The 19867-nt window shown below is 32.4% G+C and overlaps 1 protein-coding gene across 1 annotated transcript in view; it reads right to left on the reverse strand.

Annotated features, from left to right (window-relative positions):
* Window positions 1-19867, reverse strand: part of LOC118192559 (neural cell adhesion molecule 2-like) — a 585775-nt gene that overhangs the window by 337946 nt on the left and 227962 nt on the right. The window contains exon 4 of the mRNA XM_085810465.1: window positions 11164-11370. Coding sequence (XP_085666591.1) covers window positions 11164-11370 — 207 coding nt within the window. The remainder of the gene's footprint in view (window positions 1-11163; window positions 11371-19867) is intronic.

Here is a 19867-nt window from a genome sequence, read left to right on the forward strand (position 1 = left end):
AAAGATTTCAGATGCAAGAGCGTTCAAAATATGCCTACATTTTCACATATGCATAAAGTTGAGGAAATGATATAAAATTATGGCTTCAGATACCTTCAAGTCGTAACTTCCGTTATAAAAATCGATGAAAAATAGAAAAATAAGGAAGTCAGTAGCAGCGAAGACGAAAGATAAAAATATAAAAAGAACTTATGCATGCACGAATAGGATAAGGTCACAATATCTAACTTTTCTAGCATTTAGAGCAAAGCGCCCTGTACCAAAAACGATAAAATTGCAACTAAAAACTGCAAAGGAAATAGAATTTTCCCTAAGGCATGGAAAATTCAGTTATCATGGTTGACGCTTCTACTTTCTACTGTATTTTAGTGCACCATCTGCTTTGGGAGTATACAGTCAGGTATGGGAAAGGCATTTTGCTTTTTAGTACCCTAAGCTTTCAGTTTTATTTGAAGTTTTCTTCTGGTTTTATAAGAATTGTTTTGTTCCAATATCGTGTGTCATATACTAAGTAACCCGAATGCTTTCGATCGGAAAAAATACATCCATTTTTGGTTCGGTTGAATGTATGAAGCTACCTTTTCTTACACTACACCCACATGCAGAAAAAAGACAAAAAAAATCTGGTATTTTGAATAATTACATTTGTACACAAAATGTGATTTAGTCAGAAGATTTTTGAAAATGCAACAAAATATTTCTTTAAGCAATGACATTTTCGCTTCTTGCAAACTGGGAAGAGTAATATTAATAAAATTCTCCAAATTTAACCGATTCGAAATGAATAATTGTAAATAAAATTAAATAAGCCCACTCAATTGTCTAATGATTACATGAACACCTGAAACATTATATAACATCTTCAACTAGTTTTACTTAAAGGTGCTTTTTATGCAGCGACAAAGAACCTGAATCTCTGCTTTAAATGTAAATTTAATATCTGATATACACACGAAAAACTAAACTTATTTCAAACTTTGATGTAAAATTTTAGGTACTTTTAAATTTTCTAATTGTTATTTTTAATTTTGAAACCCTTCCTTTAAATTCTTCTTTTCCACCTACAAGCCCCTGCCAGAATGAGATTTCAGTATCGCGTTTTTATGTAAATGAAGTAAAACCAGTATTTAATGGGAAGTTCAGTCACTTCCGGAGAAAAGCTCAGACGTTCTCAGTAGAGCGTGTTCTACCGTCGAGCCACGTTTTTGCTTTAAGCTTATCTTACTCCGTACGGCCGAAGTCTAACATGCTTGTTAGTATTCGCGATTGAGGTTTAATTACGGACCAACTCGGTTAGTTGTCTTTGTACAGCTTCGGCTAGAGTTTAGTTTCTTATTTTCATCATAAGTTAAAGCCCAAGTGGTGGCTTTCTTTAAAGCCTGAGAAGGGGCCGTCTGTGCGTGTTTCTTTGAGTTAATAAAAGGATATTTCTATCCTTCTTTGGGCTTTTATAATTATAGGAAGACCAGCGAATAGTCGCTAGACACTTTCCTAAGAGTTCTACAGAGGCTGTTCATACATTTTTTAAACAAGGTATATTGTATTCACCAAACTAAATAACATACAATTTTTGTGTTTTAAATGTTCTATTTGACATCTCTTATTCTGAACTGTCTTTCGACACCGCAATTTCTAGGATAATAATGCCTTTTGAAGTGGAAGAAGAGGTATTCTATCCCATTCCTCCCGAACAGCTTTCTAGAGTCCTGTTAGGGTTTTGGGACAAGGTTTGGATAATGCAGTTTTTAAAAATCCATAGGTGACACATCGAGAAATTTAGTAGGAATATCAGTGAAGAGTATGGCCTTGATACCAGTTTTTGTTCCATTTGTTTTAGGAAATTTACAGTGGATTTTGATGTGTGACTGCTAGCTTTGTCCTGATGGAGTCTCACAGATAGATGGCACTGTGGGTAAAGCGATGGTATTTCATTCAGAAAAATTGGCGATAAAATATGTTCCTGATAGTATTTGGAGTTAATCTTGACATTTTTTTGCACTCTCGTTATTTTTAAGTTACCATTATAAGAAAAACCAGCAACAATCATGATTCCCTAAGAAAAACCTTCTTTCGATCCTTTGAACCGTGCACTTAAATTTTTTTCTCCCCTTTTATGATAATAAATGGCTCTTTTTTTGTTACAATCATTTAAATACATCCATACTTCATATATTGTGAAAATTGTTTTCCATTTTTATTTGGATAAGTGTTTCTCATATAGAATTCTGCAGCGTGTCCTGCGTTGAGCGATATGCTTTGGAAGAAGTCTATGCATTTTTCGTTTTTTCGCTTTCTTAAGATTTACGTCAACGTTTATCATTTTTTTTTACAATGGACACCGAGCATTTTAATGATCTTGCAACTGTCCTTTGACTAGGAGGATTTTCTTTTAACATTAAACAACGTACCTTTGCAATAGTCGAAGACGTCTGTTCTTTCCTTGGATACTTGTTTGGAATTTTTGTCCCACTTCAGGCTCCAATTTGACGTTTTTTTTTTTTTTTTTCCTGTTGATAATATTACCGATGGACGCTTTATATATCACACAACCGTGACTCTCACGTCGTTTTTGGATAACGGAGTATGCATATTTGTCTTCGGAAAGAGCGTAAATATAGCCTTCGAACCACTGCTTTGTTAAATTCGCCATTTTGAATAAAAACAAAACTTTCAAGCCAAAGACGATAATTTTGACTTTTAAAAACATAATGCATTTGCAATTACTTTATTTGCCGCAATCAATGTGTTAACAAAATCATCTAAAAAATGTGCGAACAGCCTCTCTAGTAGCCAAGGACTGGTAAATTAAGCAGAGCTTTACAAAATATTGGTACAGTTCAAACTTATTCCTTAGTTCGATTGCACATCCAAAATACAGGATAAATATTCACTCCACAGGCCGTGGGAAATTAAGTCAAACATTAAATCAGAAATGTTCAGAGTTCGATTTTAAATGGACAAAATGATTCCCACTACTTTTACCGTTTGAGGAACCACGTGAATGATAGAATGCCTTTAATCTTACAGCATAATGATTTAAATTTTTTTAGTTTTCTCTTAAATAATATATTCATTCTTACCTATTAATAAGAAGCCTATGATCTGCTTTATATGTTATGTTAAGACGCTAATAGGTGTTAAGTTAATATTAATATATTAAGATGAAATTCTGTGGTGCAAAGGCAATACTGAGATCTTCAGAGATGCTCCAATTTCTTTAATTAAATCTTAGTAGATTTTCTTGGCTGAAAATATTGATTCGTTAAAGTATAATGCTGGAATTAGATAATACCCACTCTGTAAATTGATTTTAAACCTAGCTATTATTTTGAAAAAATATTAAGAGTAAGAATTTCAAGAAGCTAACTTTTGTGTAACATTTTCATATTTTGTTGTTTCCTATCATACAGTTGTAACAATTTTATTTTCCTAAATATTTAACACTGAAAAAAGGACTTCCCTCATTGATTACACTCATTCATCGTATATGGTTACACAATACCACTGTACATAGCATTTGTGCGCAGCGGGATATAAATAGCTGTGAAAGGACTATTTTATTGGAACTGGCTTTGGTTACATTACTGATGTAGGAAACTACAGCTTTCGGTATTTTAATTTTGGGATTCATTTTAATGGCAACTTCATTTCCAGTTACTATTAAAATTTTAATTGCGATAGAGTGCGTTTTTAAAGCTGCAATTTGTTTTCACAATTAAATTTCTTTCTGTAAAAAAACCTAAAAAACTTATTTAAAAGTTTTGTTCTTTCTTAGTCGGCTGTTTCAAATTAAAATATCGATAAAAATAACTAACTTTCTCCTCAAGGAAACATGTAATCCACACAGAAACTGAGGTTTATGAACTTGCCTTTGATAGACTCTACAGTTATAACATGCAAATTTTACCCTCAGCGAAGAATAAATATGTAATAAGTACTAAAGCTGTGACTGGGATTTTCTGAAAAATACGTCCAGAAAATCACGTCAATTTTTTTTTTAAAAAGATACTTTAGTCTCTTGCAAATAAAGCATGGTGTCTGGGCTGTAGATTATATGTCTTCGTACTTTCTTTACTATAAGCTTCTTGCAACAATGCTATTCCTACAGGAGCTGGGATAAGACAAAGCAGAAAAAAGAAGCTTGGCTTAATCGGTCAAAATAAAAACATTTATTGATTGAGCGATGGCAACACGAAAACGTACTTTATCCTATCCAGTATCTTGCTCGGGCATTGTAAGAGCAAAAAAGAAGAAATGGGAAAAAAGAAGTACGTGACACAACCTGAAAGTATAGGAAAAATACCGAAAGCTAAAAATAAAGTGTACAACAGACCTGGAAGTCGGAAACCGTAGTTTAACAACGTGGGATGATTGCTAAAAAACCTAGCTTTACAGAAACTAAAAAGCTGGAGAATTAGATTTCTATTTAGGAAGGATACAACCCGTTTGTTAAAAATATTTTTGACGTTTCTTAAAAATATTTAAAAATATTTTTGACTTTTCAACAGTATTTTTGTAAAAGATTCTTTCGGAATGCAGTATAAAATCAAATTTATGAACGTAAGAATATGTTCAAGATATATACATATATTTATTTACTTAATGGGATAGCATCGTTTACAATAACCAGGAAACGCTTTCTTTAAGAGCATAAGATGCAAATGAATATGGAAATTAATTAAGTTATTAACTGTGTTCGTAAATGACTGATAAATTTGAACCAATTAGGATCAAAATATTTTTAACTTATTAAATATTTAATATGCCGCGAAATCCATTCTCCTGAGGAAGGACAGTGATTGATAATAATTCAGCTGTTTTCAAGTTAGGCACAGGACAAAAACAACCTTAAATTTGAGTAGATATTTATATAATATCAACGCCAAGTTAATGTTGTAGATACATTAGGACTTTTTGAAAATAAGAGACTTGAAAAATCAAAAACGCCTTCTCCGGGAATCGAACCACGGACCTTCGCAAAACGCGCCGAGCGTGCAGACTACCACACCACAAAGGCATACCAAGAAGGTGGGAGAAATACCTTATATACCCTTACTTTTAATGGGCGACTGGGGTTTTTAGGGTATCCAGTCGCCAAACCCTGGGTGTGGAGAATCATCATCCATCACCCTTTTAGTTCGGGTGTCACTGAAGAGACATTCAGTATTTTTTGGAAGCAGGCATTTTAAATATCCATGTATGTAAGGTTCATTTCTCCCTCCTTCCAGCATGTCTTTGTTGTGTAACGGTAGCAAATTCGGAGCATATTCGGGAGCTGGGCAAGGAGGAAAAGAGTAGATAATTAGCAGTTAGGATTTAGCTTTTATCATTTAACTGGGTATTCAAGAGCCCTTGTTCATTGTTCTTGCGCAGAAATAAATGCAGGTATGGTCAAAATTCAGCTGCTGGTTTGGTAGCTTTCGATTAGCAGGTCAGCAGCTAATCAGAATTTAAATACCTTAAACTCCTACTTCAAGATAAATAAGGTTTAATTAGCAGGTCAGCGGCTAATCAGAATTTAAATAACTTAACTCCTTCTTCAAGATAAATAGTTTGTAAAATTTAAACTTCTCCATAATTGATTTTCGCTAATAAATTCAAGCCTAATCTTTTACTTATCAGCAAAAAGCAGAGTACTTGATTAGCAAATATCTTTATGTTAAAATACATGAGTTATTAAAAAGATATAAATATTGCTTACTTAAGATACAATAACACGCCGAACAAATACTAATTCAGAAGTCAAACAACAAAAATCAGGGTTATATTTTAAAATTTTCACAGGACTACTTTGGATGGTTTTACCGAGCCATCATCCTCAGCTGCAAAAACGAGGTCCAGGTTCGAATTCCAATTTTCACGTTCCCTGAATGACCTAATGACCTAATGACCTTACAATAACCTAATGACCTTACAATGGAATAAATAAAACATTAAACAAGTATCATATTTTTACTTTTAACTGACACTTGATCGTCAGATTAGGCAGTCCGAAATTTAAGGCAGTCAATTCTACTACTCTAGCAGAATGGGAAAGTTAATGATAATGCTCCCTTGCCTTCTATTTGTATAAGAATGCCTTAATTAGGGTATCTAATTTATAAAGAAAAATAATCCAATTTGAATCATATCTTGAACTCATGTCGATTTATCAAACAATTAAGTGCAAGTAAAGTTTAAAATAAGTTTGAACTTAGTCTAGAACTAGCTAGAACATTCGATATTAAAATTACAGAACCTCTGAAACAGTAAAGAGAAGCAAGCTAATTAAACATTGCGTAAGAATTCTTTCAAGCTACATTCTCTTCATAGTTGTAGCGTTGTTATGCAACATATTTAACTTCAAATAACGCAAACAAATTCAATAGCAGTTGCTAACCAACTTTGTTAATGACTGTTTTAAGGCTAGCAAACTTTCCTAACAAAATGAGCAGATATATGTTCATCTTACTTAATGACATTTGAGAGTCAAATTAAAACCACAGTGCACATGACTAGTTTTCGATGCGAGTGAGGATCTGGTACGTAGGAACATTAGAAGAAAGTGCTTTAATGAGTGTGTCTCAGCAAATTCACAGATAATTACCTCAAGCCTCATCAGGCAGTCAAATGAATGTAAATTCACAAGAGAGAGATAGATCAATACACTTCTTTTCTTATCAGCTTCTTACGCTTCAGTGAGAAAGTTTTCGTTAATTGTGGTAATCGTGTTAAATAATATTTCAATTAAATTATTACATATGACACTTCGTGATACTGTTAATTAGACGCTGTTAGGATTTTAAATTATGTAGTAATAATATAGATAATTCTACATAAAACATGTGTAAGATATTTATTTTAGATTTAATTAAGAACTTCTTATTTTTAGATTTCTTGCTGTGATTTCTCAGTTTCCGCAGAGTTATCACTCACTTCACGAACTTGCGATTGGACAAGGAAGGGATGGTTTGGTTTATTGACATTCCGACAAAGCACGCTAGGGTTATCTGCCTAATAAAAGGGATGCCTTCGTAGAGGACCTTCTAAGGGAAACTGGCTCTTGGGGAAAACCCACGTAAACGCCCATGCAGCCACCCTGTTTCCCTGGAATCGAACCCAGATCAGAACTACCAGTGTTCAATGACTTTACCACTTGGCCGCTGGTGGCCTAGGCAAGGAGGAAAATAGTAGATAACTAGCAGTTAGGATTTAGCTTTTACCATTTAACTGGGTATTCAAGAGCCTTGTTAATTGTTTTTGCGCAGAAATAAATGCAGGTATGGTCAAAATTCAGCTGCTGGTTTGGTAGCTTTCGATTAGCAGGTCAGCAGCTAATCAGAATTTAAATAACTTAACTCCTTCTTCAAGATAAATAGTTTGTAAAATTTAAACTTCTCCATAATTGATTTTTGCTAATAAATTCAAGCCTAAGCTTTTACTTATCAGCAAAAAGCAGAGTACTTGATTAGCAGATATCTTTATGTTAAAATACATGAGTTATTAAAAAGATATAATTATTGCTTACTTAAGATACAATAACACGCCGAACAAATATTAATTCAGAAGTCAACCAACAAAATACTTTACCGCGTTATACTTTCAAATTTTCACAGGACTAGTTTCGATGGTTTTACCGAACCATCATCCTCAGCAGCAAAAGCGCAAATGTACATTTTCATTTGCGCTTACTTATATATTGCTTACTTATTTTTGATTGCTTTGATGATTATGTCTTAAACTTTGCTTTATTATTGATTGCATGCTTAATTGATCAGGATAAATGACAGGACAGTTATCGCCTTAGAAGTGATACGTTCGTGAAGAAAGTTGGGAGGAAATGCTTCATATTCTGTCCAAGCATAGCAAAAACCATGCAAGACTGCGTCAGCTCGTTCTCCCATAAACAAAAACAAAGGTGATCTCAGGTGGTTTGGTTTGCTTTGTTTGATTATAGCAAAGCACTAGAGGGCTTTTTGTCTAAAAGAAGTGAAGCCTTCGTGGAGCACATTATGAGGGAAAGTATCTCGTATGCACGTTACACATGGGAAAAACCACAAAGAGCCCATGCAGACAGCCCATTCGCCGGAATGCGAATCCCGGACCAGACTACCGTGTTCAGTGACTTTACCGCTTGACAGCTGTGGCTAACCGGGGCTTCAGAGGACGCGTAAAAGTTGTATTTTACTAGATGATATTTAGTTATAGAGTCATTGGGATTTTTGAAGTAGGAAACAAAACAAAATGTGCAATGCTGTCGCCAGGACTCTAACCTGGACCTCTCGAATACGCGCCGAGTGCGCTACCATTACGCTACGAAGCCATGCAGAAAGGTGGGAGGAAACACCTTATGTATCCCCTCTTTTAGAGAGCAACTGTGGATTAGGGGACCCAATTCCCAAATTCTAATGATGAAGAATCATCATTCACCACCTTTTATTTCGGGCGTCATTATAGAGCCATTAGGTTGTTTTTGAAGTAGGAAAGATGAAAAATGAACAATACTCTCACCGGGACTTGCTTTCACTAAACCGACTATGAAACAAATTTTCTTGCAAAATCTCTTATTCATGTCAAATCAGTATATGAACTTCAATTTCTGACACATTTTCTAAACAATGATCCAAATTATTCGTTTTTGAAAATCTACTTCGTTTCATTCATTTAGGAAGCTGAAATTAGAGATGTCCCTAGGTGTTGTAATGATGCGTCTAGCACTAGTCGTTCAAGAAATTACTTAGATGTAAAATACTTTTAAACCTACTCTGAAAAAAATTGCTACGCTCATCATACTACTCTGAAAAAATGGTTCAGGAAGTTTATAGACTTTCCAATTATTTAAAGCTTTGCAAAGTATATGTAGATCTGTATTTCAGTCATGTATTTTACTGACTTATTTATACTCTCATGATGGTATAAATACACTGAAGGGATGGAAATTAGTGACAAAAGTGCTGAAGGAAAGTTAAAATTTCCAACTGTCTTAAAATGCCTACGTTAATATTAAATTTTTGTTACTCTCATGTTGAAAATGTTACGGATTTCCCATGAGAAAAAGTGCCTTACATTTATTTCCTCCGTTGCATTAAAGTTTTGAAGATAATGCGCCCCTTGAAATTATTTAATTTTTTACGCCACATTCTTTGAGTTTTTCTTGGGTCTTTGCCAATTTTTTGCCAGGAAACATCTCTAAATTTTGCATAAAGTACCTTATTTTCATCACACGTTCCTTCGTATATGCTGCTTTTATGTGGAATCTTACACACATATTTTGTGGCTCCTCCTCATAACGCGATGATGGGAAATGGGAAGGGGAAATATAATGTGTTGTAACATATGATAGATGATTTTCATTTTCTGTTTTCCAAATAGAATATCATCAAAAATGCTATTTTTATTAACGTTATAATATGCGATATCTAAAATTAAAGACAATTTTCTTTCTAAAATTTTTAAAAGCCAGTTTTAATTATAAGAGAAATAGAAGCACCAGTCTTGGATGCAAAACAAGACTAATCAAATTTGCCTTTCACTAGTTTCTCAACAGGTTTTGGTTTGGTATATTTAAATTATGGTATAGCACTCGAAGACTAGCTGCCTAACGGGTAAACACGTTACACACGGGGTAAACACGTTACACATGGGGAACACCACGAAAACGCTTATAGAGCTGCCCCGTTTGATGGGATTCAAGCCTCAGACCGAACTGTTCTGCGATTTTACCGCTCTGTGGCTGGCGAGACAAGTTCCTTAATAGAAGAAGGATATATTTAAATTTTGAGCAAATGTTGTTCTGGTTTAAATTGACCAGGGTATGAGTTAGGATGCCTTCTCAAATTCACTAACATTACTCAAATTCCTTATAATGTACAATTTAGCTTTTAAAATATCTCCAAATCGAATAAGTAATATGACAAGACATAATAGCTTAAGGAGAATTATGTTAATAAGCAATTAACATATGTCCATAAAAAATTCTTATAATTGGTTTGATAAAATATCCTTTTAAGTTTTATTTTATTAAACCAGTTATTTTATTATTTTGCCTGGTTTGCACGTTTATTTTCATCAGTTCTCAACTGAAAGCAAATTATATCGTGGTGTGGCGACATTATTTGCGTTAATGAAGCGCCATCTGTGAAACTTTTCGCATGCACTTTTCTTTTCGCCAGAGTGGCAACACTAAGTCTTCAAGAAGAAAAAGAGCAATGACTGATTTTCTGTTTGTTTAATTCTATATCGAGAAAACGTAAATAAATATTAATCTTATTGCAGTCAGAACGGTGTGTAACATTTCTTACCTTCTGCACTTCCACACGTGGTATAAATGATGTTTAGGTTCAATCTGGAAGCAAAACACGCATGGTATTTAAATTTAATCTTGAGGAAAACTGTAAATTCAGCTTAGCATATGTTTTGAATAAATATAAAGTAAAGCTGATCAAAATTAATGAGTTTTATTATAACTCTTAATGACAATCATCTATTTTTCTCTCTAATTTAGGAAGATTCAAGTTTCAATGTTATCAGACAGCGTTTGGCAGCTTCAGAGTTATTGAAGAGCGTTACTTATTTACATTTTTAGCTTGTCGACACAGATTTGCTTGCTCTGCTTCTTCGCAAGTGATAACTCAGAAAGAACTAAAGCTTAAAGTTAAGCCTTCGTTAATGTTATCAGTTGCATTAAACTTGCTTAGAATTCGTGTTGAAAACTCATTATTTTATCCTCAAGTTAGCGGATTTCTAGTGCTGTTAATTTTAGTTTGTTTACCGAGTTAGCTCATTTTTTATTTTTGTTTTTGTTAATACATATTTTTATTTTTTACTTTACTATTGACGTGATATTTGTAGTTCCAAAGTCATACTAGAGGAAATTTCTTCCAACAAATTTTTATTATTACTTAATTAGCCAGTAATTTATATTTAATAGAGCAACCGTATAATCGTTCAACCAATATCAGTACTGAATGTGTAGAAAATAGAATGATAATTTGTAACACTGAAAAATGTAAGAAATTATTTAAAGGTTAACTGTATTTATAAAGCTTCATTGCAATAATAAATGAATAAATGAATTTTATATGTTCTTTAACCTTCAAAGTGACTAGTTAAAAGTTCGGTGCTCTCTTATTAAAAGAGAATTAAAATTATCAAATACGAAATAACGTAATAAATCTGACTTACGATTGACATCCAAGGTGATGGAAACAGAAGCTGGTACCGTTATGTTATTATTAGATGCCTGGCACTGTAGAACAGCCAGTAAATCACTTCGCTTCAATTCCTCTATTTCTAATTCATTCCGAACGGAATTGTCACCAGTGACAAAGGTATAGGAATCGTCCAGAAGTGCGTAGTCTCGCCACCAAGTTACAGCTGGACGAGGTTTACCTAAATTTGTAAAGAAAAGAACTCAGACAAAAAAATCTTCATAAGAGAAACACAGTATTGCCATAATTAGAGAAGAAAATTCAAGTTTAGATTATTATTAGCTTAGAGAAAGTCTATACATTTCAGGTAATCTGATGCTTGATTGTTTTGATGTCTGATGGAATTCTGATTCTTTTGGAATGCAAACAGAATTTCTCTAACATTATTGTGAATCTAAATTCCAGTTGTACTTCATTTAAACTGTTCTAATTTCATATTTATGCAGTTTGAATTACTCCAATAACGATCTTTTAATATCGTGATGAACTTTAGGAAATATAATAGCAATTTAAGCAATGAAAACAATTATAAAAAGAAAACCTGAATGCTTTCACAATTCATATTACACCCAAATGGGAATTTTTTCAGCAACACACACATACACGTTTTGAGAGAATTTGGGCTAATGTCCTTTGGGCTAAAAGTATTTAAAAACAGCATATCCATAGATTTTTCGACAGACAGTATCGCGCGATGGAGATGAAATATTTTCCCCATGCACTGTTGCCATTGCTCGCTTTGAAATCGTTGAGTTTCAGATCAAAAGTTCGTTAAAATTTCACAAAATATGAAACAGATAAGAGAACAAATTTCTAGCTTCCAAATTCGGGCTTCTAGGTGCCCATATTCGGGTGGAGGAGTACGTTGTTCAAAATGGGATGGCTCTATGTACCCTTGTTTTTTTTCCATATATACATACAATACACATATTTTCATAAATACATACATTCATACATAATGCAGATTCTTCATTATTTAATTTCTTTAAATATACTGCAAGGCGATAATATTTGGTGGCAACAATTTGAAAAGTGATACACTTGTAAAGTAATCACTTAAGTGATACAATGGTTTTAGTAATTCAAAGCAAAATGACGGTTCGAGATTAATAGGCCTTCTGGGCAAGCAAGCTTTTGGGCAAACAATTTTAGCAATTGATAATTTTCAATGTAACATTTGCAGATACATTAAGTAAATATGTACACTAAAACTTAATAATTAGAAAATTAAATCATAAATATATCGTTCAATTTATAAATGCGCCATTTCCTTAATCAAATAATTTAATTTTATAATTTTCACTGTATGCAAAACTGTATGCATTATTGATGCACATTGATGCATGATTTCTGTTATATTGCACGAATCAGTATACCTATGGATGCTCCATTACACTACGATTAATATTTGTAAGTAACTTTCTGTTAAAATAGATAATGTAGAAAATAAATAATGTTACAGAGATAATAGAGACTTTAAGAGTTTAATTGAGTATGCTGTGCATATGTTTAAAGTTCTAATATATTTTACATTAAAAGTTTTAATTCTATTATATTGCAAATAAAGAAAGGAAATTGATTCAAGGATGCATTAATCAATACTTTATGTTAATATAATTTCAAGGGATTATTTTCGAAGCCTCAAAAATAGGGCTTGCTCTATTCCTTTAGATAAAATTATCATCTTATCAGTAGTCACTGTTCAACGAAGGGAGAGATTTCACCGTTAATAGATACAAGGGACTCCACCGCTCTGAACTCAGGAACATTAATCAAGCTGCACTTAACTCTGATAGATCTGTATTCTTAATTGTAAATAATAGCAATTAGATGCAAATATGGTTAATTTGCCTTTATTCCTTTGACATCCCATTTAGCGATAACTAATTATCGCAATCAGTAATGGATATATAGGGATCGAAACAAAATACATATGAGCTGTAAACTTAATAAAATGTTTGGACTAAATATATAAATAGTAACAAAGCTTCAGTCTCATTTATGATGAGTTTTTAAAATAAACATCCATTTTGTTTTGCTAGAAAATGATATAAATGCCAGATAGGAGAAATTAAAATAGATTAGATTTAAATAAAATATATTTTTCTTAATATTTTATATATATTTAATTGTCTTAATAAGAAATGTAAATAGTACCAAGGAAATACACCTTGTTTCACTGGTAACGCAAACTTTATTTACAAATCTTTCCCCTTTACATGTAACACACTTTACAATTTCTGGTTTCTGTGTGTTTTGTAAAATTTCTTGTTGCTTCTATTTACAGTGTGTGTTCTATAAATACGCAAATTATTTTTGGCACATAGCAATAATTTGGGAAATTTTGACAGTGATTGTTTTCAGTCAATGGTCACAAGTATTGGTAATCATAATTGAAGCTTGCTATCCCATTATACTTGATTCTTCGAAGTTCCTGAAGTACTGTTCGAGTGCTTTGCTGTAATTAAACAAACCAAACTAAAGTACTTAACTAATCTCACTCATGTTCTTTGTGGCTTCAGGACTGGACTCGCATCAATAGGACTTGAATATCAGTTCACTGAATACTAGTTACAAACCAGTATGCATATATTATTTTAGTTTAATTAGAAATTTCTGTTAATTAGTAGATCTTCTTTATTAATTATGTTCTTAGTTAGAAGTTTCTGTGTACATTAAGTTTGCTTTCATTGTAATATTTAGTTCTCATTCATAAAGTTTATTTATTCAGAAAAATATTTCTGAAAGTATTAAGAACATATTAATTTTAAGAAAAAGGATTAAAAAAATTGCGCATCACTTAAATAGAAAATTTTAATTACATTTTCTATAACATTTTATTTATTAATTATAGTATATTTATTTTTAGGTCAAAGGGTAATTTTCGCAGAAGGGCTGTTCATTTCATTCTGCATTTTCTGTTGCTTCACTATAAATAGCGTTTCACTATTCATATTGTTGCCACTAAATATTAGAGCCCTGCATTGTATTTAAAGAAATTAAATAATGAAAAATGTGCATAAATAAATGTATGTTCCTCTCACTGTGAAAACGCAACGGTACCTACAGACATTAAATTTTGAATAACGTAGTCCTCCACTCGAATATGTGCATCTCGGAGCCTAAATTTGGAATTTGTTTTATTATTTATTTCACATTTAGTAAAACGTTTTTGATTAACAAACTCAAATTTGAAAGCGAGAAATGGCAACACTGTATGGATAAACATTTTCTCTAAAGCGCGGGAGACTCTGTATCGGCATTTCTAAAGATATACTCTTTTTAAATTACTTTGTGATATTGCTGTTGTACTGAATTTTATAGTTTAAATGCGAAGAAAATGATATTTAATAAATAAGGGTAAAATACGAAACATTGAAAACCTCCTCTTTAGGCGTAATATAAAATCTGAAAGATCTTCAGACTTTTGTTTCATTTATTTAGTTTTGATTAGCGATAAAATTGCATCGAAATTTCAAATTCATGCTTAGAATATCAGAATAAATTTTAACACACAACTGCAAGATTATTCGTGCTATTTAACTTTGTCGGTTACGAAGAGGGGGGGGACTGATACACTTTTCTAACATATTTATCCATTTAAGTCAATATATTACACTGTTCTTTTATAAATACTTATTTTAAAGTAAAGATTTAAGTTTTATTATATATTATACAATGCCTTAGAAGTTTGTTTCTTTTACTCGATTCTCCAAAGACCTTTTCACAATTTTTTAAACTTGTTTCGGTACTTGAGCTTTTCGTTCTATAATTGGAAATCACAACCTTCCCTTTTCCCTCCCTTTCCTAAAATGTAAATAAGTATAAGAAGAAAGATCGAAATCTATTACTTTCGAAATATCTTTTGTCAGCGTTATTTTCGACCCCATTATTTTTAGTGAATTTTAACTTGCTTCCGTGATTTTTGTTTTCGGCTTTAAGTAAAGCATTTTTTGAATTCGAGCTCGAACATTATCTGTTTTGGCGGTTGACGTGGAGCCTTGTATTTAAACATTGTAATAGAATCTATTCTATAACAGTTTAGTTTGCTACAAATATATATAGAAAGAGTTATAAATAAAAGTTGGCGCACATTGTCGAGTATTTGATTGTTAATGCAATCATTATTATACTCTACAAAATATTACCATAAACAGAAATTTATAAAACCTACTGTAATATACATGGCAATGTATTATCCAGTGTCTAACATTAATTAGCTTTTACGCCACTGTATTAAGTACCAAATTTGTATGTATGTTTATGTATTAGTGTATTAGCATAATGACCACGTATGGTTATCTAGATAAAGATAGATAGATAAAGATAATCGCTATACCGATTGGTATTGGTAGAGAGATGGTGCCCACGTCCTCCGTCACATGTCGCATGTAATAAACAAGGGTCTGTAACATGTTATCCCTACTAGCAATTTTTAGAATCATTTAACTATTATTTGGAGTACATTAACATAAAAAAAAATCTACCTTATTTTATTATTAGTCCGAAGGGGCTTTGTCCCTGGAGGACTATTGTTTTAGTTTTGAGATTTTGCGTTGAATCACTATAAATGTCCGTTTCACTTTTCAAACTGTTGCCACCGAATGTTCGAGTCCTGCATTATATTTGAAGAAATTAAATAATGAAAAATCTGCATAAAATGTAGGTATATTTCTCGCATTGCGATAAAACAACGGTACATAGCGTCATCGAATTTTGAATGACGTAATCCTCCTACGAATATGGGCATGTGGAATACCAAATTTGAAATTTGGAATTTGTTTTATTATTGATTTCATATTTTGTAAAACGATAACGAATTTTTATTTACAAACTCAACGATTTCAAAGCGAGCAATAGCAAATCTCTACGGGGGGGGGGCATTTTTATCGCCAGCGCGCGAAACTGTGTATCGGAAATTCTAAAGATGTGCTCATTTTAAAATTATTTTACGACATTGCTATGGAACTGAATTTTATGAGTGCAAAAACATGGTATTTAATAAATAAATGTAACACAGGAAACGTTAAAAAAAGGCCAATTTAAAATCTGAAACTTTTCCGATTTTATGCTTTTTAATTTCTTTTCGTCAATTAAGCAGTTTAATTTTATTAGACATATATTTCCTCAATACAGAGTTTATGTATTTCCCTTATTTTTGCCAAAGCACTATGTTCCTGTACAAAGTCCGCCAGTATTCTGTCAATAATTACCGCGTGAAGCGAATAACACACAACGGCATCTGAGAGACATTACCAAAAAGTCGGAGTATTGTTAAGAGATGCAGGATTATTGTTGTTCCTTTAAATAAAAGAAACAACAATGATACGGTTACTTGCAACGGTACTGTGATGAAATATACTGAGTGCTGTGGTTAGATACTGATGTTTCTTTACATAAAAGTCACCCAGACGGTATAGTGATTAGGGAAGCCACCTGCGGTACTGAAAGGCTCTGGTTCAAATCCCGAAGAAGGCATGGATGCTTGTAAATGTATAGTGTCTGTGCGGCATGGAGGCACTCTAAATATGGGGCTAGGCGAAAGCCCCATATTTAGAGTGCTTCGAGAGGTTGAGGTAGGGGAAAGGAGGTGGAAGACTCTCGGACCTGTCCCTTCAGGGTTTCTCCATCAAAATTGGGGGGGGCGGAACTGAGCGAAGTCATACTGTCATCTGTATAATCCTCAAGGCTCTTGCCAACGACAGACGATATTTTTCTCTCCTTTCCACCATGAATTTCGTGTTCTTGTTCTGAGTTAGCACACTTTTGTAAGTCGAAATAGAGTAAAGGTGCAATTGCCCTTCATTAACACGATAAATACGATGTTTATAAGTATTTTGATTTTCAAGAAACTATATATGTATCACACAGTTCTTAAATTTTAAAGTACCATTTCATAGTAAATGATACGAGAAAAGCGCAGGTTTCTGACACAGAAATCTCAGTTCCCTGCTGTCTTCTGTAAAGAATGGCTCACTAATTCTAACACTCACTGGTTCCTTGTTCCTTTGTTTACATCACACGTTTTTCATTCGACTGTTTTTTGATTTTAATGTTCCCAATATAACGTATTAAAATGATAAATATGTGGTTCAAAAAGACTATAATGATCCAGTTAAGTTAGAAATTGAAAAGCAAATATTTTTCAAATACATTGAATTATTAATATTATTTTTGTTACTTCAAAATATGTGTTGCTTCTTTATTTTCTAAACTTTATCATTCAGGATTTAAACTGAAATGTGTAAATGTCAAGGAAGGAAATAGATTTTCTTATAAGCTTCAAATAAGATTAAGTATTCAAGTCATTAAATTTTCTAATCCTTTGCACATCATTGTAATATAAATATAAAAATTCTAAAAAATTAGCCATTTTAAATATTCAGCTGAAAATTTATATAAACATACAACATCATTTTTTTAATTTCATTCAAAGTTTTTTGTAATATTTTGTAATATTTGTATTGAGTTTTCACAATAATCTGATTATTGGCGTGATTTAATTTGTATACATAACTTCAAAGCTGGATTCAATCTCTCCTTTTTATTCTCCAATTATCATTCCTCTGCGGTTTATACCATAGCAAGTTTCACGCTATTGCTTATTTAATTCTTTGGAAAATCGGGGCCTACTAATTAGTTTCCTTATTTCATAAAAGTAATTTGCTATTTTTATGTGCATGCAATTTTCTTTTCGATAGTATCGTTAGTTTTGCAGGAAAAATATAATGAAATATTGCCTAAAGTTCACAATTTAAACAATCCTCATTTTACTTAGCGAGGGAACAGTCTTTAAATTAAGTCTCTTAAATCTACAGTTCAGTTAGCAAACATTTAAACATTTAAAGATCTTAGACAAATAAATTAGCTGGTTTAAGTAAATTAAAAACTTCATGAATTTTCGCCAAGGTAAGAATGTTTTAACACCTTTTTCCAAAACTATGGAATTTAGGATATTATTTATTTTAGCCATTTCCATTAAAGAAACTGTAAGTGATACCATTTAAATAGTAAATATTTAATCATATTTCTGTTTTTAAGTTTTAACAACAGGATTTAAAATATATATTTGTAAGATAATTTAATATAATATATTGGTAACATGATGTAAGTGAAAACTTTAAAATTATACTGGTGTGTGTGAGTGATTATGGCAAAGCCTCGAGGGCTATCTGCCTAAGAGGAAGGATGCCTTCGTGGAGGACTTTCTGAGGGAAACTGGCTGGTATACACGTTACACATGGGGAAAACCACCCATGCAGCCAGCCCGTTCGCGGGATTCGAGCCTCGGACCGAACCACCAGTGTTCAGCGACTTTACCGCTCGGCTGCTGGAGGGCCGCTTTAAAATTATAAAAAAAAATTAGAAATAAGTTAAAAATAATTTTAAATTTTGAAGCAAAAATGACGTCGACCATCCGAGCATCTGCTTAGTATTTATTTGCTTCATGACGTCAAAGATGTCACTTAATTCCCTATACTTCTGTTTGTGTTCTGCATTTTGTATCGATGAACGGACTATAGTGCAGGGCACACCGGTGGCAGAGCGGTAAAGTCGCTGAACAATGGTAGTTCCGTCCGGGTATCGATCTGCAACAAACAGGTTGACTGCATGAGCGTTCTCGTGGTTTTCCAAATGTGTAATTTGTGTGTAAGGCCATTTTCCTTTAGAAATTTCTCCACGGAGGCATTTCTCTCCTTAGGCAGATAGTCTTCGAGTGCTTTGCCATAGTTAAATAAACCAAACCAAACTACAGTGCAAATTTTCTAGTTATGCTGTTCTAACAAATGTACTTTTATTTAAGAAATGAATATAAATTTTATAAATATTTTAGAGAGAAATGGTAGAATACTCAAACATGGCTTAAAATTCAGATTCGATGAAAATTCATAGATTCGCTAGGATTCTGTTAAATTTTTTTTTTTTTTTTTTTTTTTTTTTTTTTTTTTTATACCGGGATCCTATACCATTTTTTCCTTTTTATTTTCAATTTAAATTTTTAATCGGGTTTCTTCCTTTTCATACAAACTGAAGTTTTACCTGATTCAAAATAAAAATAATAACAGCCATAAGATATATGAAATATTGGCTTTCTTTTCTTGGTACCAAGTACATATAATAAATCTCGATGACCATAAAAAAGTTTACTGCTCCAGCTATCTGATATCGAAATTGAAATTCTATTTTTACAATTCTAGAAAGAAAGAACTTTTGCTACCTAATAATCGAAAGACCATTTTTATCTTTCCTATTTATTTGTTGTAAAATAAATTAACCTTTTTTATGATAATGGTATTAAAATAGTTCAAAATTCACATGAGAGCAAAAATATGATAAATTGCGTTTTGGCTCAAAATGTTACCTTCAATCATTCACTTTATGCTTATTTCGACGAACCGTGTAGAGTAATAATATGAAATATTCTAAGTGCATATTTGAAGTAATAAAATGTGTACTCAAGAGCAAGAGAAACTCAGCATCAAACATCCTTGACAGAAAACTCTACAGCAAACTTTTCTTACATTTTTATAAATTTCGCTTTTAGTAGAATTAATTACGATACATCGTGAACGTGAATTTAAGGGAAAAAATAAGGGTTAGAAAAGGGAACGCCAGAGTCTAAAAATTAAGAAAGAAATCAGGAATCCCAGCTATGGTTCGAAATACTTTTTACTTTT

This window comes from Stegodyphus dumicola, chromosome 1 (assembly GCF_044657685.1).
Source record: "Stegodyphus dumicola isolate Sdum_Otavi_A_Nest chromosome 1, ASM4465768v1".
In the NCBI taxonomy this organism is placed as follows: domain Eukaryota; kingdom Metazoa; phylum Arthropoda; class Arachnida; order Araneae; family Eresidae; genus Stegodyphus; species Stegodyphus dumicola.